The sequence below is a fragment of the Astyanax mexicanus genome, chromosome 12 (assembly GCF_023375975.1).
Source record: "Astyanax mexicanus isolate ESR-SI-001 chromosome 12, AstMex3_surface, whole genome shotgun sequence".
NCBI lineage: Eukaryota > Metazoa > Chordata > Actinopteri > Characiformes > Acestrorhamphidae > Astyanax > Astyanax mexicanus.
Window position 1 is genome coordinate 12,647,177 of NC_064419.1, and position 17,027 is coordinate 12,664,203.

Sequence of the window (17,027 nt, forward strand, 5' to 3'; positions counted from 1 at the left end):
AAGCTTATAGGGGACAGAATGATAGCTGAGGACGCCAGACGATTACCGTATGACTTGTGACCGTGTGAACCTGATAACAATCGTCCAAACACACACACACACACACACGCACATGCATCCTAAACCCTAAGCCCTAATCTGCTCTAATGGATGCCCCCTCTTCAATCCCCTGGTCATCAGATTTAACTGTACTAACAGCTGTACTTGGTGTAATCTGCTGTGAATGGTGCAGAGGTCAGCCATAACCTATACCAACACACACACACACACACACACACACACACACACACACTTGCACCCAGACCTTGACCTTAGAATAATTGGAGTATGGATTTCAGACCTGGCCTACCAGTATCAACACGACCCCTATTGAACTTCTTTACAGCATGTTGTTGCTCTGCTTCATCACAACTGGCTGCCTAAATAACTATCGTTCTAGTTGGGCAAGGGTGTTAGAGCCCCTCCCACTACATGCTTTGACCCCATTAATTGAGCATGAATCTCCTCACTTCTGCAAACACGTGACAACAGTTTGGCCCTTTTATACTTCTGCGTCATACCTACGCTGTAGACAATGCGTTAACTCGATGCAGAAGTATGAATGAGGGCAACTGCATAGGGCTTTCGCACAGGCTACACTATATGCAATGTAATCACACAATGCCTTTAGGTGGCAGACTGGGTTTCAGTGTCTTCTGTAAACAGTGGGTAATGGATTCATTTGAATATAAAAATTTGAATATAAAAATGTGAATGATCTGTTTCACTCTCAGCTAGTGCTGCATGCTGTGAGAATTAAAAGCACTATAGCGTGGGCCCTCTATAACAGACTGAGCTAATCTGAATGTACTGCTTAGGACGGCAAAGGCCTTAAAACTGTGAGAATATGTTTGTTGATGTTAATCTTATATGAAACAGAAAACGATAACGTTGTGAAGCATAGAACAAGTTTTGAAGGGTGAATTTTGTTCATCAGTTTGTATGAGATATGAGAAAAAAACCTGTAAGAATTGTGGTGGCAAGAAAACATAGCGTAGAACACAGCTGATGTAAAAGAAATGTAAAATGAAACTGGAGAAAACAGATACATTAAATTTTGAATTATTGCAAAGACATTAAAACATGAAATGTGTTTGTATGGCATGAGACATTGAATTAAGATAATGCAAATTGTAAATTGTGAAATTGTAACTGAAAACTGTATAAATAAAATGTAGAATAATATTGAGTGCATAGTTTTTTCCATAATGCTATAGGAAGCATTAAGACTAGATAAAATAGTCTAGAACTGCTGCCGCTCCATTGGCACAAAGTACAACTTTGCATGACATCACCGTGTCATGCATCATGTTTATTATCCTTTATGCGGAAACCACAGCAGATGTCACACCTCCTTTATATCATGTGAAGCTGTTTATTGACTGCTGTGTTCAGACTGTCACTCAGGTGTGTGTGTGTGTGTGTGTGTTTCCAGGGCGACAGAGATGATTTTGTCTCGTGCCCGGCAGCTCGCCGATGTTAAGAAGGAAGATGGTTTTTCTGCTCTTCAACTGGCTGCTCTAAACAACCACAGGGATGTGGCTGAGATCCTTGTAAAAGAGGTGATACACACACACACACACACACACACACACACACACTGCATTCTCTGTCCAGTCTGCAATCTGCTGCAGTTCGACCCTCAATAACCTTCACATTTACCATGGGAGCTGCCGGCAGTGCTGTGGTAATTGGATGTATTGTTAGCATTAAAAAGGAACGCATGATGTTTTCTATAGTAGCAGAAATAAACTACGGCTGCTTTCAAACCTACTCAAAACTCAGTATAGATAACATTAATTATCTTATGCACATACAGACAGAACTAGTCTAGAACCTCACCTTTAATATAATAAACACACAAACCTACTCAAAACTCAGTATAGATCAGTGGCGATTGCTCTAAGACTGCAAGGGAAGCTCAGCTTCCCCTAAAATGTAAAAAAATAAGTGATTAAATATATACTGTTGTGTGTACATGTCACTAATTAAATATGCGGTACAACACGCTGAACTTAGTTCAGAATCAGCTTCTTATAACTGGTAACGCCGCGGCTTTCCTCTCACTCATTCCCGCAGCTTCACAGTGCTGCTTTAAACAGTGCACAGACTCCAATAGCGGAGCAAAGCGCGCGGCGAAACGAGACGAGTCATTGGATAAATACCGAGCTTTGTCCTGCCCATCGGACGCTCAGCGTCTCTGGGGGTCTATGGGGCAGTGGGCTGGCCTCGGCCGGCCCGGACGCTCAGCTTCTGCATGATGATTGGATGATCTGTCTGAGGCGGAGTCCCTTTTTGATTGACAGCGAAATGAGCGAATCAGCGATCTCTGGGTGTAAACATCCGTGCTGGGAGTATTTTCATTCTGTTCTGAGTTGAACCGGAGACTTTCCTAATCCTTATAGCGGCATTTTCTTTATTAAAAACGACTAGCGACAAATCCAGCTTCTATTTCTGGTGCTTTTCTGTAGCTGCTTGTGTTTTGAGACTGACTTCTATCACTCTTTCTGACTTCTATCACTCTTCTCTATCGCAAGCTGCACATAATGTCAGACAGTTTTAATGTTGTGGACGGATTTTGGCGAAGCAATTTGATAGTCTTCTTTACAAAGAAAAACTTAAGGTTTAAACAGCAGGGCAGATCAACTGCTCAGATTAATTTGGTGTAAAAGGTGGGAAAAGTAACAGGTATTTTCAGCTGTCCTGGTATGATAAAGTGAGCTGGCTGACTGGAAGTGCTGTAACAAATAAAATATACTGATGGCCATTCCTCTTGACGACACTATCTCAGGACATATATTAACAGGGGCTAGTATTGTGTTGTCATTAAAAATAATTAAAATAATTAAAAATAATAAAGGGATTATTCAAGGAAATTAAAACTGTCCAAAAAGGAACTAAATTTACCTGCATTTTTTCCTTTACCAACTTCAAAGATTTTGCGTAATGTTTTTTTACTGATCATTTTATGTTTATTCATGTCAATAGTGTCTTTTTATGTAATTGTTCAATGTAAAGAATGGGTACCTTTTTGTTGTGTAGTGAAAACTTGAAAATAATGCCTTTTGTTTACAAAAAAAAAAAACATCTCAGGGAGAGTAGAATTTACGTATATAATTAAAACGACATATGTTAAGATGTAGGCCGAAATTGAGCTTCCCCTCCTTGAAAGACCAGCATCCGCCACTGGTATAGATAACATTAATTATCTTATGCACACACAGACGGTACTAGTCTAGCACCTCCCCTTTAATACAATAAACACACAAACCTACTCAAAACTCAGTATAGATAACATTAATTATCTGATACACACACAGACAGTACTAGTCTAGCACATCACCTTTAATATAATAAACACAGAAACCTACTCAAAACTCAGTATAGATAACATTAATTATCTGATACACACACAGACAGTACTAGTCTGGTGCACACCATCTAATAATAATATTGAGTTGCTGTTGTAGATTGTTGTTCAGCATGCTAATTTACGAAATAGACCACATTAACTAAAAGCAAAATTAAGTAGTGTGAGCTTTCACAAAGCTAAAGGCCTTACAGACCTGCCAACATGTACTAATTTTGTGTAACAGACACATTTATTTCTTGCTTTTTTGCCAGTTTCTGTCATCCGCTAATCATTGAGGGAATTAGGACATCACATTTGCTGCTCCTGTTCTGCCTTTTACTCTGAGAACTTTATTAATTTTACTTAAGTGTGAAACATAAGAAAAACTTCAACTTCTACTCAAGTCACTTTTTTGATAGAGCACTTTTACTTTTACTCAAGTCTGTGTCTCTAGTACTTTATACATATCTGTTGACAGAAGGACAGGATTTTGTATAATTTTATAAATTATATGGTCTGTAGATTACACCTTTAAACACCCACATTTATCTGCTTGTGCTCTCATCGACACATAGAAATAACAGCATTCTAATCAGTGGGTGCCTACTTGTATTTACTCTTAGCCCTATAGGCATATTCAGTTAAGCTGTTTCTTTAAGAATTTATTTAAGAAGAGGGTGTTTTAGCCCGTGGCAGATTCAGCAGCAGTATGACACAGTCTTTCTCAGAGGATTCTGGGATTAATGTATGCATGGAGTACCCAGTTCTGACTGGAGTAAAAGTAATGAAAGGTAAATTGCTGGTGAAAAGGTGGCCTGGGTCGACTTGATCCCTGCAGATCTGACTGCGCAGGGAAACATTAATTACCTGTTCCAGTCATTCTCTGTGCCTTTCATATAACCATTGCATCCTCTGGTGGTGGGAACAGGAAACTGCTCTTCAGCTTTTTAGTTTTACTGTGTTCTGAATACTGAAGAGTATTTATTTACCTAAATTCACTTAAATCTGAGATAAATATAGTCTACAGTTACATTCTTACACTTATTTAAATTACAATTTATAAATATTATATATCACATGGTTGTTTTTAAATGGGGTTTGGTGGGGCTGGGTTCGTTGGCTGCTCATCTCCTCTAAAACTGTGATCCTGGAATCGCCCTGCTAAAATGATTAGCAGGTTAGCACCCTCAGCACTGTTTGAATTTGTTTTCTCTAAAATTCACTGCCGTGTAAACAAGAAATGCTCTCTGCTTTGTCACCTTCTTCATCATGTTCTTCATTTGTGCTCTGTAGGGTCGCTGCGACGCCAACATCCGCAACAACCGTAACCAGACGCCGCTGCAGCTGGCGGTGACGCAGGGCCATGTAGCGCTGGTGGCTCTGCTGGTGTCTGAAGGAGCCGACGTTAACGCCGAGGACGAAGAGGGAGACACAGCCATGCACACAGCACTCAGCCGCCAACAGCTCACCAACATGCTCAGCACCAGCGAGAGAGAGGCATCTGCACTCTACTGCCGGGTGAGTGAGTGAGACAGAGAGAGAGAGAGAGAGAGAGAGAGAGATAAAAAAAAAAGGGAGAAAGAGAGAGAAATAATAGGGGAGAGAGATGTAGAAAGGGGGGGAGAAAGTGATAAAGGGGGAAAAGAGAGAGAGATATAAAGAAAGAGGTATAGAGATAAAGAAAGGGGGAGAGAAATAAAGAAATGGCAAAAAGAGAGAGACAAAGAAAGGGGGAAAAGAGAGAGATAAAAGAGGGTGAGAGAGATATAAAGAAAGGAGGAGAGAGATCAAGAGAGAAATAGATATAGAAAGAGAGAGAAAAAGAAAAGGAGAGAGATAAAGAAAGGGAGAAAAAATAGAGAAAAGGGGGGGAAAGGGAGAGAGAGATAACATTAGTATAACACATTCTAGAGTTTATAAGGTATTATGAGTTATTAGAATGCATCATAAGATGTGTTTGTAGTAATACAGTGGTATATTATAAATAAATATAAGCTATTATAATATTTCACATACGTTACTACGTTAATAATTAATGAGTAATTAATGTGTTATTAGTATCTTTATAGAGTCTGACAGACATGCCATTCAAGGAAAGTGTTACTAACTAAACATGTATTCCATGTATTTATTAGGGGTTTAGGTAGTTTCTTCATACTTTGGCAATTCTGCTTCTAAACTGTAGTAGACATGCAGTGCTGTTGGCTATGCCTTTATTACAGTGGAGCGTGAAGGATGAGCAATGCTGGCTCTGAAGGGCACAGCCTCACACGTGCATCCATGCGCACACACACACACGCACACACACACATATACACAAGAACACGTAGCCGCAGAGCTAAGGGCTGGATTTGAGCCAGAGCCAATAGAGAAATGCAGCTCTATGTTAAGGTGGCCAATTTTGCTGTTTTTCCTGTGTCAGCAGAAAAGTGTGTGTGTGTGGTACCTAATTATATTCTGGCTAGTCTTGGTTATTATGTCATTAAATATGGTATTGACCCTTCAGCAAAAGTAATTCCTGAAAAGCTCTGTGTGCACATAAACTGACACATGCTCTTGTATTGGCCAGAAGAAGCCAGCAGTAGAATAAAAAAATAGAATTAACAGTGTAGACTTTAAAACTGGACATGACACTAAATTAATAAATGTTGTAGTTGAAATAAATGACATGGAACATGCTCATAACCATTAGGTAGACAATTTTTATATTATAGTTCAGTCAGCTGCTTAATTTGTTCCTGGTTTATAATTCAGATTAATGGCACTTTTTGGATATGAGGTAACATCACTAATCATCATTAACTACATTAATGTGTGCAGCAGTGATTTAATGTCAGTTACACTATTACACTAAGACTAATAGTCTTACACATGATATATATATATATATATATTTTTTTTTTTTTTCTCATTAAATGGATGGAAACGGTGACACAGTCTCTCTCTCTCTCTCTCTCTCTCTCTCTCTCTCTCTATATATATATATATATATATATATATGTAAGCATAGGTTACACTAGCTGTTGCTTTTAAGTAATGGATGTAGAATTACAGTATATTGGAAAAAAACGTGATTAAAAGTTGTCTGTTTTGCCATTGAAACCTATGGGGATGGGTGGGGTTTCACAGCTTTCTGAAATCGAACAGCAGGAGGCGCCCGACCTGTGGTGGCTTCACTTTTGAGAGACGATGCTCTGTCAAGCTATATACAGTGTATGGTATATACAGTATATACAGTAACAGTCAAAATTCTGAACACACTAGAATTCAGTGGGTTTTTTTTCCTCATTATTTTAAAATGTTCTACATTGTAAAAGTATGGAATTATTTAGTGACAAGTAAGTGTTAAACAAACCAGAATATGGTTCAAATTTTAGATTTATAAAAGTAGCACCTCTTGCATAGACAACAGCTTTGCACATCTCTGGATTTTCTCAGTCAGCTTTATAAGGGGGAGTCATGGCTTTCAGTTAACAGCTAAAAAAAAAATATATATATATATATATATATATATATATATATATATATGTTTGCAAAGTGTATTTTACATGGAGACTAACATGGAGTTCTTTAAATGAAGAGTAATATTGTGACTGTCTGTCTGTATGTTTTACAGCTGAGCAGCTCAGGGCTGTTGGGGAACACAGAGCTGAATGTTGGTGCCGCCATTGCCTGCTTTTTAGCCCAAGAGGGCGCTGACATAAACTACGCCAACCATAAAGGCAAGAGTCCTCTGGACCTGGTAACGGACAGCACCACACTGCAGCTCATCAGGAGCTTCTCAGAGAAACACCGGTATGTAGTGTTTTGATGTTTATTTATAATAAATGTTTCTGATAATACTAGTGGTGATATGCTTGGATTCACCTTATGATTGGATGAGACTAGGAGGTTACTCCCGTTACTCATATAGCTACATATTGACAGGTCGGAATAGATTTTGGGCATATGTGAATCGATTCAGAATCATCCACGTCTGATCATGAATCGAAATTAATCAAGATTTAAAAATTTCCCAGAGCCCTATTAGTTCAGAATAAAAGAGCTTGTCTATAAGGGTTTTTCACTCTCTCTCTCTTTTTGTGTGTGTGTGTGTGTGTGTGTCAGGCTCCAGCAGCTGCAGGCTATCACATGTGGAACGAGCAGTAGCAGCAGCAGTCTGCGGCGGGTTCACACCACGCCCAACACCATGACCAACCTGGCCATGCCGAGCGCTCCAGGCCCCAGCGAGTGCCTCATCTGCTCCGAGCTCGCACTACTCGTCCTCTTCTCCCCGTGTCAGCACAGTGTCGCCTGTGAAGGTGAGGGGGCACACTAGGGCTGGGTACCGCTTTAACATGTTCAATGCGTATACCATACTTTCAATTTAATAATAATAATAAAAAAAAATTCTCACACAACATATTTATTCATTATGAGAAACTACATATTTAATGAGCATTTTTGTTTGGAGCTCTTTATTAAGAACAAAAACAGCAGTGTAACTTGTGCTTGTCTCAAGTTCTCTTGAGTTTCTGCACAGATTATCTTTATACTAGGCTACATACATCTGCTAGATTTATCTGGATAGGGGTTTTATTGAACGATGAGAAGCCAAAAAGAAAACACGCTGAAATGAAATAGGAGTAACAAGGCTTTTTTTCTAAATATCCATCCATCCATCTTTAGCATGATCTAACTCTCTTTTCTTCTCTGTTTTCTTAGAGTGTGCTCACAGAATGAAGAAATGCATCAAATGCCAGGTCACAATCACAAAGAAAATACGACAAGGTAAAATATCGAAAAGTCTCTTAGTGTTTGTTTATTTTTCAGACAATTGTGTTTTTTATTTTATTTATTTAAACCCAAATCCAAACTATTGGCCATCATTTCCTGGGGGAAAAAAAACTTTATTTATATTGTCATTCAAAAGCCATTGATTGGTAGTGGTGCCAATAGAATGTAATTTATTATATTACAGGTAGAAGTGGAACAACTGTGCCTCGTCAAGATTTAATTACTTGAAACTTTTGCTTCTCTCACTCTCTTTCTTTCTTTCTCTCTCACAGACCAAACAGAGGTGGAGTGCAGTCCGAACTCTGATAACTCGGAGCAGCACAACCTGCTGGAGCAGCTGCAGTCGCGCTACAGACAGATGGAGGAGCGCATCACATGCCCCATCTGCATCGACAACCAGATCAAGCTGGTCTTCCAGTGCGGCCACGCCTCCTGCATCGACTGCAGCGCCGCCCTCAAAACCTGCCCCATCTGCCGGCAGACCATCCGCGAGAGGATCCAGCTCTTCGTCTAACGTGTGTGTGTGTATATATACATACACACACACACCCACACACATACTTGGACGTGTGCGTTTTACTACAAGCTGCTGGATGTGTTATGGCTGTCGGTACTTGTCAGCCGAAACAAGGAGCGGAGGAGGGGTCTGCTGTGATTAGCCAGCCAATCAGATGTTTCTGTGCTTCTTCATTATCAGCATCACCGTCAAGATGGATGAAAGCCACACCCACTTTTCCTTTACTTCATCCTGTCATGTTGAAGAGGATATATATATATATTTTAAACTGGCACCTGTGCTAAACAGAAGAAGATGATGTGCAGAAGATTGTGGATTATGCAGAGACATTGATAGCATGTGTGTATTTTTGTGTGTGTGGAAGCATTTGCTTATTAATTCATCAGCCTAGCGCTAAACACACACGCGCGCGCTCGCACACAATCTCACACACACAGACACACTCAGTGCTGTCCGTCACAGCTCACCAGCCACAAGCGAAATGACTCACTATTATCCCCGAGACTTCCCTCTGCAGAGAGGCGACCCATTAATCCTTAAAATTGCTTTCTGTAAGATTTACTCCTTATTTTCTGTTTAATTAGTTGCTGATTGAATTATTCGCCCTCGTCTGCCTGACAGTGTTTTGTGGTTGAACTAGCTCTAAAATGTTTACAGACTGGAAACAGTACAATATTCTTCAATAAATTAATAAAAACATACAAAAAAAAAAACACCAAAGACATCTGACTGACTGGACGGATGGATAAAGGTTAAGCGTTCAGATACGTCACGGCTCAGTAGATTTGGAGGTGTTGTTTTGCATGTAAGCAATAGATAGATAGATAGATAGATAGATAGACAGTGTTTTAAATCTTACAGACTGCAGCTTTAAGCGGTCCACAGTGATACAGCCATCTGTACTGTGATGTATGACTATTGCTTGTTCGAGGGTGATGGTGTACTGTCCCTCTAGACCCCCAAAGGCTTTCCACAAGCAAGGGATATACAATGCATGCTGATATGCATATTATCTATACGATATATTGTGTGACATGGGTTACATTTGTGGTGTTCAAAGGCAATCAGTCTCTCTCTCTCACTTTTATTTATTATTATTATTTTTTAAATAATAATATGTGTGTGATTGCATTGCAAGCGTGTCGCCCTGAGGTCAAATGAAGGGTTCCAAGCACCGAAGATTGCAGCACTACATGTTCTTTGTTTTTATTTATTTCTCTGGTCATCTCTGGTTCTCATCTCCAAATAGAATCTCACAAAAAAATGAAAGGTCAATTACTTTATCTGTTTACAAAACGTGACTTTACTTGACCTTAAATATAAGACACTAAATGATGGAACAGCTGGCCAGGTGTTCGCAGCACAAAGCCACTTTTTTATTTTTATTATTTTTTTTTTTATTTTATTTTTTTTATAACTGAACCCGGTTCCCTCTGTAGTGCATACAGAGATTAAACCAAATGAGACGCGGCATCTAAATTGTGCAGAACATCAAACATACATTAATCAGCCATAACATTAACGCCACCTCGTATCTCCAATCACTGTGTGACATTGTATCAGTTATTTTAACATAAAGCAGCACTTTGTAGATTTATATTTACTGACTGTAGTTTGTATACCTGCAATGTATCTGTTTCTCTGCATACTTTTATTATTATCCTCCTTTTACCCTTTTGTTCAATACTCCACCATACCATCAGAGCAGGCTGTGACATGGTGCTGGTACGAATGGATCACACACAGCAGTGCTGCTTAAGTTCTTAAACAGTTTGGTGTCGCCATTGGACTGATAATAGATCCACCAACCAGAAATATCCAACCAATTGTACACAAGTTTCCTTTAGGCAGTGTCTGTGGTGATCTATCCTGTGGGGTTGTGACTAAGAATGTCCCCTAATCCAATCACTTAATTTTCAAAGGATGGGAATCAGGAGGAAAAGATCTGGATTACTGATTTATCAAAAAAATGTAACATTGCGTTGTTACTCCACGAGTTAGACTCTGCTGCACTCACGCAGCTACACTTGTGTTTATTTCCTCCATTAAAGCTTTTATTAAAACTCCAATATTATAAATAATGTAAAAAGTTTTGTTTAAATCTAAAAAAAATCATAAAATCAAATGGACTTGGATAAAATGGAGCAAATAAAATGTGATCGGGACATCCCTAGTTCAGACTCTTAAAGAACACAGTGAAAGAAAGATAATAATAATAATAAATTATGCAGAGAAACAGATGAAGAACTACAGTCTGTAATTAATATACAACTACACAGTGAACTATATGGCAAATATAGCTGATATCATATAATAAAATACAATACACAAGAAAGTGTAGAAACAAGCGAGTAGGTGGTGCTAATAATAATGTTGTGGCTGATTGCTGTATGACATCCCTCATAATCTGGTATTGAGTGGTCATGTGTGGAACACAGAAGTTTTGATCCATTATGTCCAGTTTAGCTTTCTTAATTTGTATTTATTTTTTGATGCTGTTCTGCAGTCATCCTATAACCCACTTCTGCACTGTTTGATTATTATACCATTTAATTTAAAGCGGGTTGGACTGATCTTGTCACCCCAGACCTACTCCTGACTTGTTGATGCTGGATCCTGAGCTTAAACGCTGTACCTGGGCAACCCCACGAAGTCCATCATCGTCGTGCTGTGAGGAGGAACCCGGTGCAGAACGGGTGAACCGCTTCACGACTTCACGCATGGATTATCTCCCAGTATCTTACTGTCCTTTCTGTTATTTTCCTTACAACAATTCTAATGTAAACTGTGCGTTATTAGAATGGCAAAAAATGTTTGTCAAGAATTGTCTTCAGTCGTCTTCAACCACTCTCCCTCTAACCTGTTAAGAGTGAAAACAGTTCAAACAGCTGCATCCCCTGTATAGTACTGAAAAAAAAAAAAACATTACGTGTTTTGTTCCAGAAGGGCTTACTTATTGTATGTTGAAAAAAATCAATTTTAATCTTTACACTTTAATTTTGTATTATATTCAGTGTCCTGCATCTTTTTTTTTCTTTTCTTTTTTTTTTTTTGTAGATGCCACTTTCAGGATAGCCAATACTAAGATGTATATTTGAATGTCAGTAACGGTATCCTGCTGTACTTCGCCTGCTGCGATATAGCTTTAGAATGCTAGCCAAGCTCGTGAGAATCGAGACTCTAAACACCAGTGCCAAACTTGTGCCACCGTGTGTGGAAAAAGCTCCATGCCATGTCACGCTGCACCACACCAAACCACTCACTTTAGTTCACAAGAGTGTCGCTTCTGTGCAAAGCCTTTGTAATGTATTATACTGACTGATTTGTGCAAATGATCAGATTTAACCACCCTGAAGTTCTGAAGACATTGATATTGTTTTTTATGGTGATTCTGCAAAACTGGAGTTTTGAGTAGATTTATTCCCCACCTCTTCTATTTAATTCTAAAAGAAAAAAAAAACGGAAACATCAAAACAAAAACAAGCCTTCATATATATATATATATATGGAATGATTGTAACATTTTAAGGTTATCTAAGGTATTTGCTTATGGTTCACAAAAACAACAAACAGTATACATTATTTAGTGGACGACTCAGAACTATGGGAAGCCATTTTTAGTAAACGGCACTAAAAACCTCACGACGAGACAAGCCGACTCTGTCGTGTTATAGCGTAGTTTACCTTTTAACACGCATTTAACACAAAAACTGCAGTAAGAAGTAACTAGCAAGACTGATCAGCTGCATTGTGGCATGCATATTATATAACATTTAAAGAATGTTCTTAATCACTTCATCAGTGAATAAAACAAGTGGGTTTTTTTTTCATTGTCCTAAAAACACTCTTGTGAGGCTAAATAAGCTTGATGGTAATTACAGTCCATTCTGGAATGGTTCAGTATGTAGAAATTCTGCTATCTTGCTATCAAGATGCAAGCAAGAGGTTAGCGCGCATGTGTGTAAGTGTGTGTGTGTGTGTGTGTGTGTAGTGGTTTGTAACGGGATTAGAGCTAGAACTGACTTGAGAGAAGATAAACCAGCATTAATAAAATCATTCTGATAATCACCCTTAACTGCTGAACTGTGACCACAGTTTTCTTCAGAATCCTGAGGGATTACTATGTATCGTATTAGGAGAGCCTGTTTATTTATGAATGCTATGAATCCATGCATTTAATTGGCATCGAAATCTTATCATATTGTCACAATCAGTAAATGTGAATTAGATGCAAGTTGGCAGCAGACAAATGAGGGAAAATAAAATGCTAAGTTCAAAATGATATGTTGGGTTTTGCTTCCAGGACCGTGTGTTCAAAGATTATTTAAGCAAAAATGTGTTAATGTTGATGTCTGTACAGTTCAGCACACTGAGTTCTGATGTTGGCCTTACTGTCCATTCCTTTCTTTTTTCTCCTTTTTTTTTTTTTTTGGAAGTTTTACTCTGTACAAAATATTTTGCAATAAATATGAAACTGTTTTATAAAGATGGAACTGTGCTCAGTGTTTTTCTTCCTTGATCATTTCTACACCAGGATCTTCACCAGAATATTCCACTGCAGTCTCCAGTTAATCCAGACAACAACAACAACAACAAGTACTAGATCTAAAAGTGTCCTGTGATTTCTGGGACCAAAGCATTAGCATATTACCGGGAAATGCTCTCTAACCCAGTGTTTCTCAAACTGTGGCTCGGCATCCAATGCTGGTTCTCAAAGAATCCCAGTGATGCACACTAACTAGATGACCTCAGAAAAACCCTAGTGATAAAAAGTAGATTAAAGTATAGTAAGTATTATTATGTGCACTAAAGTGTTCTTGTAGCCACATTATTAATCAATATATTTAAAGAGGGCTAAAATAGAACAAATTTTTGTTGTACTTATTATACTTTAATTATATAAAAATGGATATAATAGAAATATACTTAAGTAACATTAAAACAAACATGTAACCCCATATTTTAAATATGCTCACAGTAGAGTTATAATACATTTAATGGGTATTACAACTGTATCACTATTATACACCAGATATATTAGAACTGTAGTAAAAGTTAATGTTAAATACAGTCATGAAAAAGTTTGGGCACCTCTATTAATCTTGTAAATATCATTGTAAATATTTGGGTGTTTGCAGCAGCCATTTCAGTTTGATATATCTAATAACTGATGGACAGTAATATTTCAGGATTGAAATGAGGTTTATTGTACTAACAGAAAATGTGCAATATGCATTAAACCAAAATTTGACCGGTGCAAAAGTATGGGCACCCTTATCATTTTATTGATTTGAATACTCCTAACTACTTTTTACTGACTTACTGAAGCACAAAATTGGTTTGGTAACCTCATTGAGCTTTGAACTTCATAGCCAGGTGTATCCAATCATGAGAAAAGTTATTTAAGGTGGCCATTTGCAAGTTGTTCTCCTATTTGAATCTGCTCTGAAGAGTGGCATCATGGGCTCATCAAAACAACTCTCAAATGATCTAAAAACAGAGATTGTTCAACATAGTTGTTCAGGGGAAGGATACAAAAAGTTGTCTCAGAGATTTAACCTGTCAGTTTCCACTGTGAGGATCATAGTAAGGAAATGGAAGACCACAGGGACAGTTCTTGTTAAGCACAGAAGTGGCAGGCCAAGAAAAATATCAGAAAGGCAGAGAAGAAGAATGGTGAGAACAGTCAAGAACAATCCACAGACCACCTCTAAAGAGCTGCAGCATCATCTTGCGGCAGATGGTGTCACTGTGCATCGGTCAACAATACAGCGCACTTTGCACAAGGAGAAGCTGTTTGGGAGAGTGATGCGAAAGAAGCCATTTCAGCAACAGAGTCGCCTGAGGTATGCAAATGCAAAAGCACAACTTAGGCGACTCTGTTTGTGGCATGCTTGCAGATCATTTGAGAGTTGTATTGATGAGCCCATGATGCCACTCTTCAGAGGAGATTCAAATAGGAGAATGATAATTTTACTTCTTTTGAGCTTCTTTCCACCAGTATAATTAATCCAGTTACAAAAAAGAATGCATTTTCCTTAATTAATATCTACAGACCACCAGGGCCCTATCTAGAATTTTTAAAAGAATTAAATGATTTTGTCACAGACTTAGCAGTAAGTAATGATAAAGTGATTATAGTTGGAGACTTCAACATTCATTTCGAAAAATTGGATGATCCATTAAAAAACGCATTCACATCGATTTTAGACTCTGTTTGTATTATTCAAAATATAACAGGACCTACTCATTACTGTAATCATACTCTGGATTTAGTTTTGACCCTGGGTGTTAGAATAGATAACCTGAATATTCGTCTGCAATTTCAGATCATTACCTTATTTCATTTAAATTACATCTTAGTCATAATATACGTACATCCCCTAGCTACTCTATAAAACGTTCAATTACGCCTTTTACAGCCCAACAATTTACAGATAAGCTTCCAGACTTATCAACTCTAATATATTCTCCTATAGACCCAGTAGAACTAGACAAACTAACCCAAGGTTTAGAAAATACCTTTCGCTCTACCTTAGATGTTGTAGCACCCCTTAAACACAAAATAGAGAGACAGAAAAAGCTCGCACCGTGGTACAATGATCAAACTCGTACCTCAAAACAATTAGTACGAAACTTAGAGCGTAAATATCGATCAACTAAACTGGAAGTGTTTCACTCTGAGTGGAAAGACAGTCTTGTTAAATATAGAAAAGGACTAAATAAAGCCCGCTCAGCGTATCTGACTTCACAGATCGAGATGAATCTAGGATGAACATAATCCTAGAGTTCTCTTTAGTGTTATGTCCAAATTAACTAAAAGCCAGGCAGGTACTGAACCTCAGATTCCAGCCATTTACACCAGCAACGCTTTTATGAACGTCTTCAATAGTAAAATTGAAAACATTCAGGATAAAATTAAACAGATAAATATTACATCCTCTCTGTCATCTGGTGTGGCTGATCTAGAACAAAACCCTGTCACCGAAGTTAGGTTGGAAGTCTTTAACCCACTTCCACAGCTAGAACTAGAGAAAATTATCTCCTCTTCAAACAGCACAACCTGCACACTTGATGCTGTTCCCACAAAATTATTAAAGCAGGTACCACCAGATATAATTAAACCTCTGTTAATGATAGTAAACTCATCGCTCACCCTGGGGCATGTACTCAAAGCCTTTAAAACAGCTGTAATTAAACCTCTGATCAAGAAACCAAATCTTGATCCTACTGTACTGTCTAACTATAGACCTATTTCAAACTTACCGTTTATTTCTAAGATTTTAGAAAAAGCTGTAGCCCAACAACTTTGCTCTTACCTGCAAAGAAACCAGATCCATGAAAAATTTCAATCTGGATTTAGGCCTCATCATAGCACTGAGACAGCTTTAGTTAAAATAACAAACGATCTACTTACAGCTGCCGACCAAGGCTGTGTTTCCCTACTCGTACTTCTCGATCTGAGCGCAGCCTTTGATACAATATATCATACTATCCTTTTAGAAAGACTAGAGAACATGGTCGGTGTAACTGGAACTGCATTATCATGGTGTAAATCATACTTAACTGATCGCTATCAGTTTGTGAGGATAAATGATATGTCTTCCAGTTATACCGAGGTAAGATATGGAATTCCACAAGGCTCTATATTAGGACCGTTATTATTTACATTATATATGCTCCCACTGGGCAAAGTTATTAGAAAACATGACGTAAATTTCCATTGTTATGAGGATGACACGCAGCTCTTCATATCAGCCAAACCTGACGACAGAGTGAGATTAAAGAAAATCGAGGATTGTGTAGAAGATGTAAAATTGTGGATGTCGCACAACTTCCTCCTATTAAACAGTGATAAAACAGAAGTTCTCCTATTAGGCCCCAAAGCTGCTAGAAATAAATGATCAGACTTAATGCTAAATCTGGCTGACTTCTCAGTCACACCTGGTTCAGCAGCTAAAAATCTTGGAGTTATTATAGATTCAGATCTAGCATTCGATAAACACATATCTAATGTTACTAGAACAGCTTTTCTACACCTCCGTAACATCACCAAGCTAAGAAATGCCCTATCACTGCATGACGCAGAAAAATTAGTACATGCCTTCATTACCTCAAGGCTAGATTATTGTAATGCGCTACTGTCTGGATGTTCCGGCAGTAACTTAAATAAACTTCAGCTAGTTCAAAATGCTGCAGCCAGGGTCCTTACTAAAACTAGAACATTTGACCATATTAGTCCAGTACTATCAGCACTGCACTGGCTTCCAGTCAAATTCCGCATAGACTATAAAATTCTCCTGTTAACGTATAAAGCCCTACACGGGCTCGCTCCTGAGTATT

General features: G+C 38.3%; 1 protein-coding gene across 3 annotated transcripts in view; it reads left to right on the top strand.

Annotated features, from left to right (window-relative positions):
- The window catches only part of mib2 (MIB E3 ubiquitin protein ligase 2), a 98,783-nt gene extending 85,606 nt beyond the window's left edge, over window positions 1–13,177 (top strand). For all 3 annotated transcript variants that reach the window (XM_022670777.2, XM_022670776.2, XM_022670778.2), the window contains 6 exons: window positions 1,475–1,601; window positions 4,685–4,909; window positions 7,008–7,186; window positions 7,499–7,692; window positions 8,096–8,161; window positions 8,440–13,177. In XM_022670777.2, coding sequence (XP_022526498.2) covers window positions 1,475–1,601; window positions 4,685–4,909; window positions 7,008–7,186; window positions 7,499–7,692; window positions 8,096–8,161; window positions 8,440–8,681 — 1,033 coding nt within the window. In that variant the 3' untranslated portion in view covers window positions 8,682–13,177. The remainder of the gene's footprint in view (window positions 1–1,474; window positions 1,602–4,684; window positions 4,910–7,007; window positions 7,187–7,498; window positions 7,693–8,095; window positions 8,162–8,439) is intronic.
- Window positions 13,178–17,027: the final 3,850 nt, after the last annotated feature.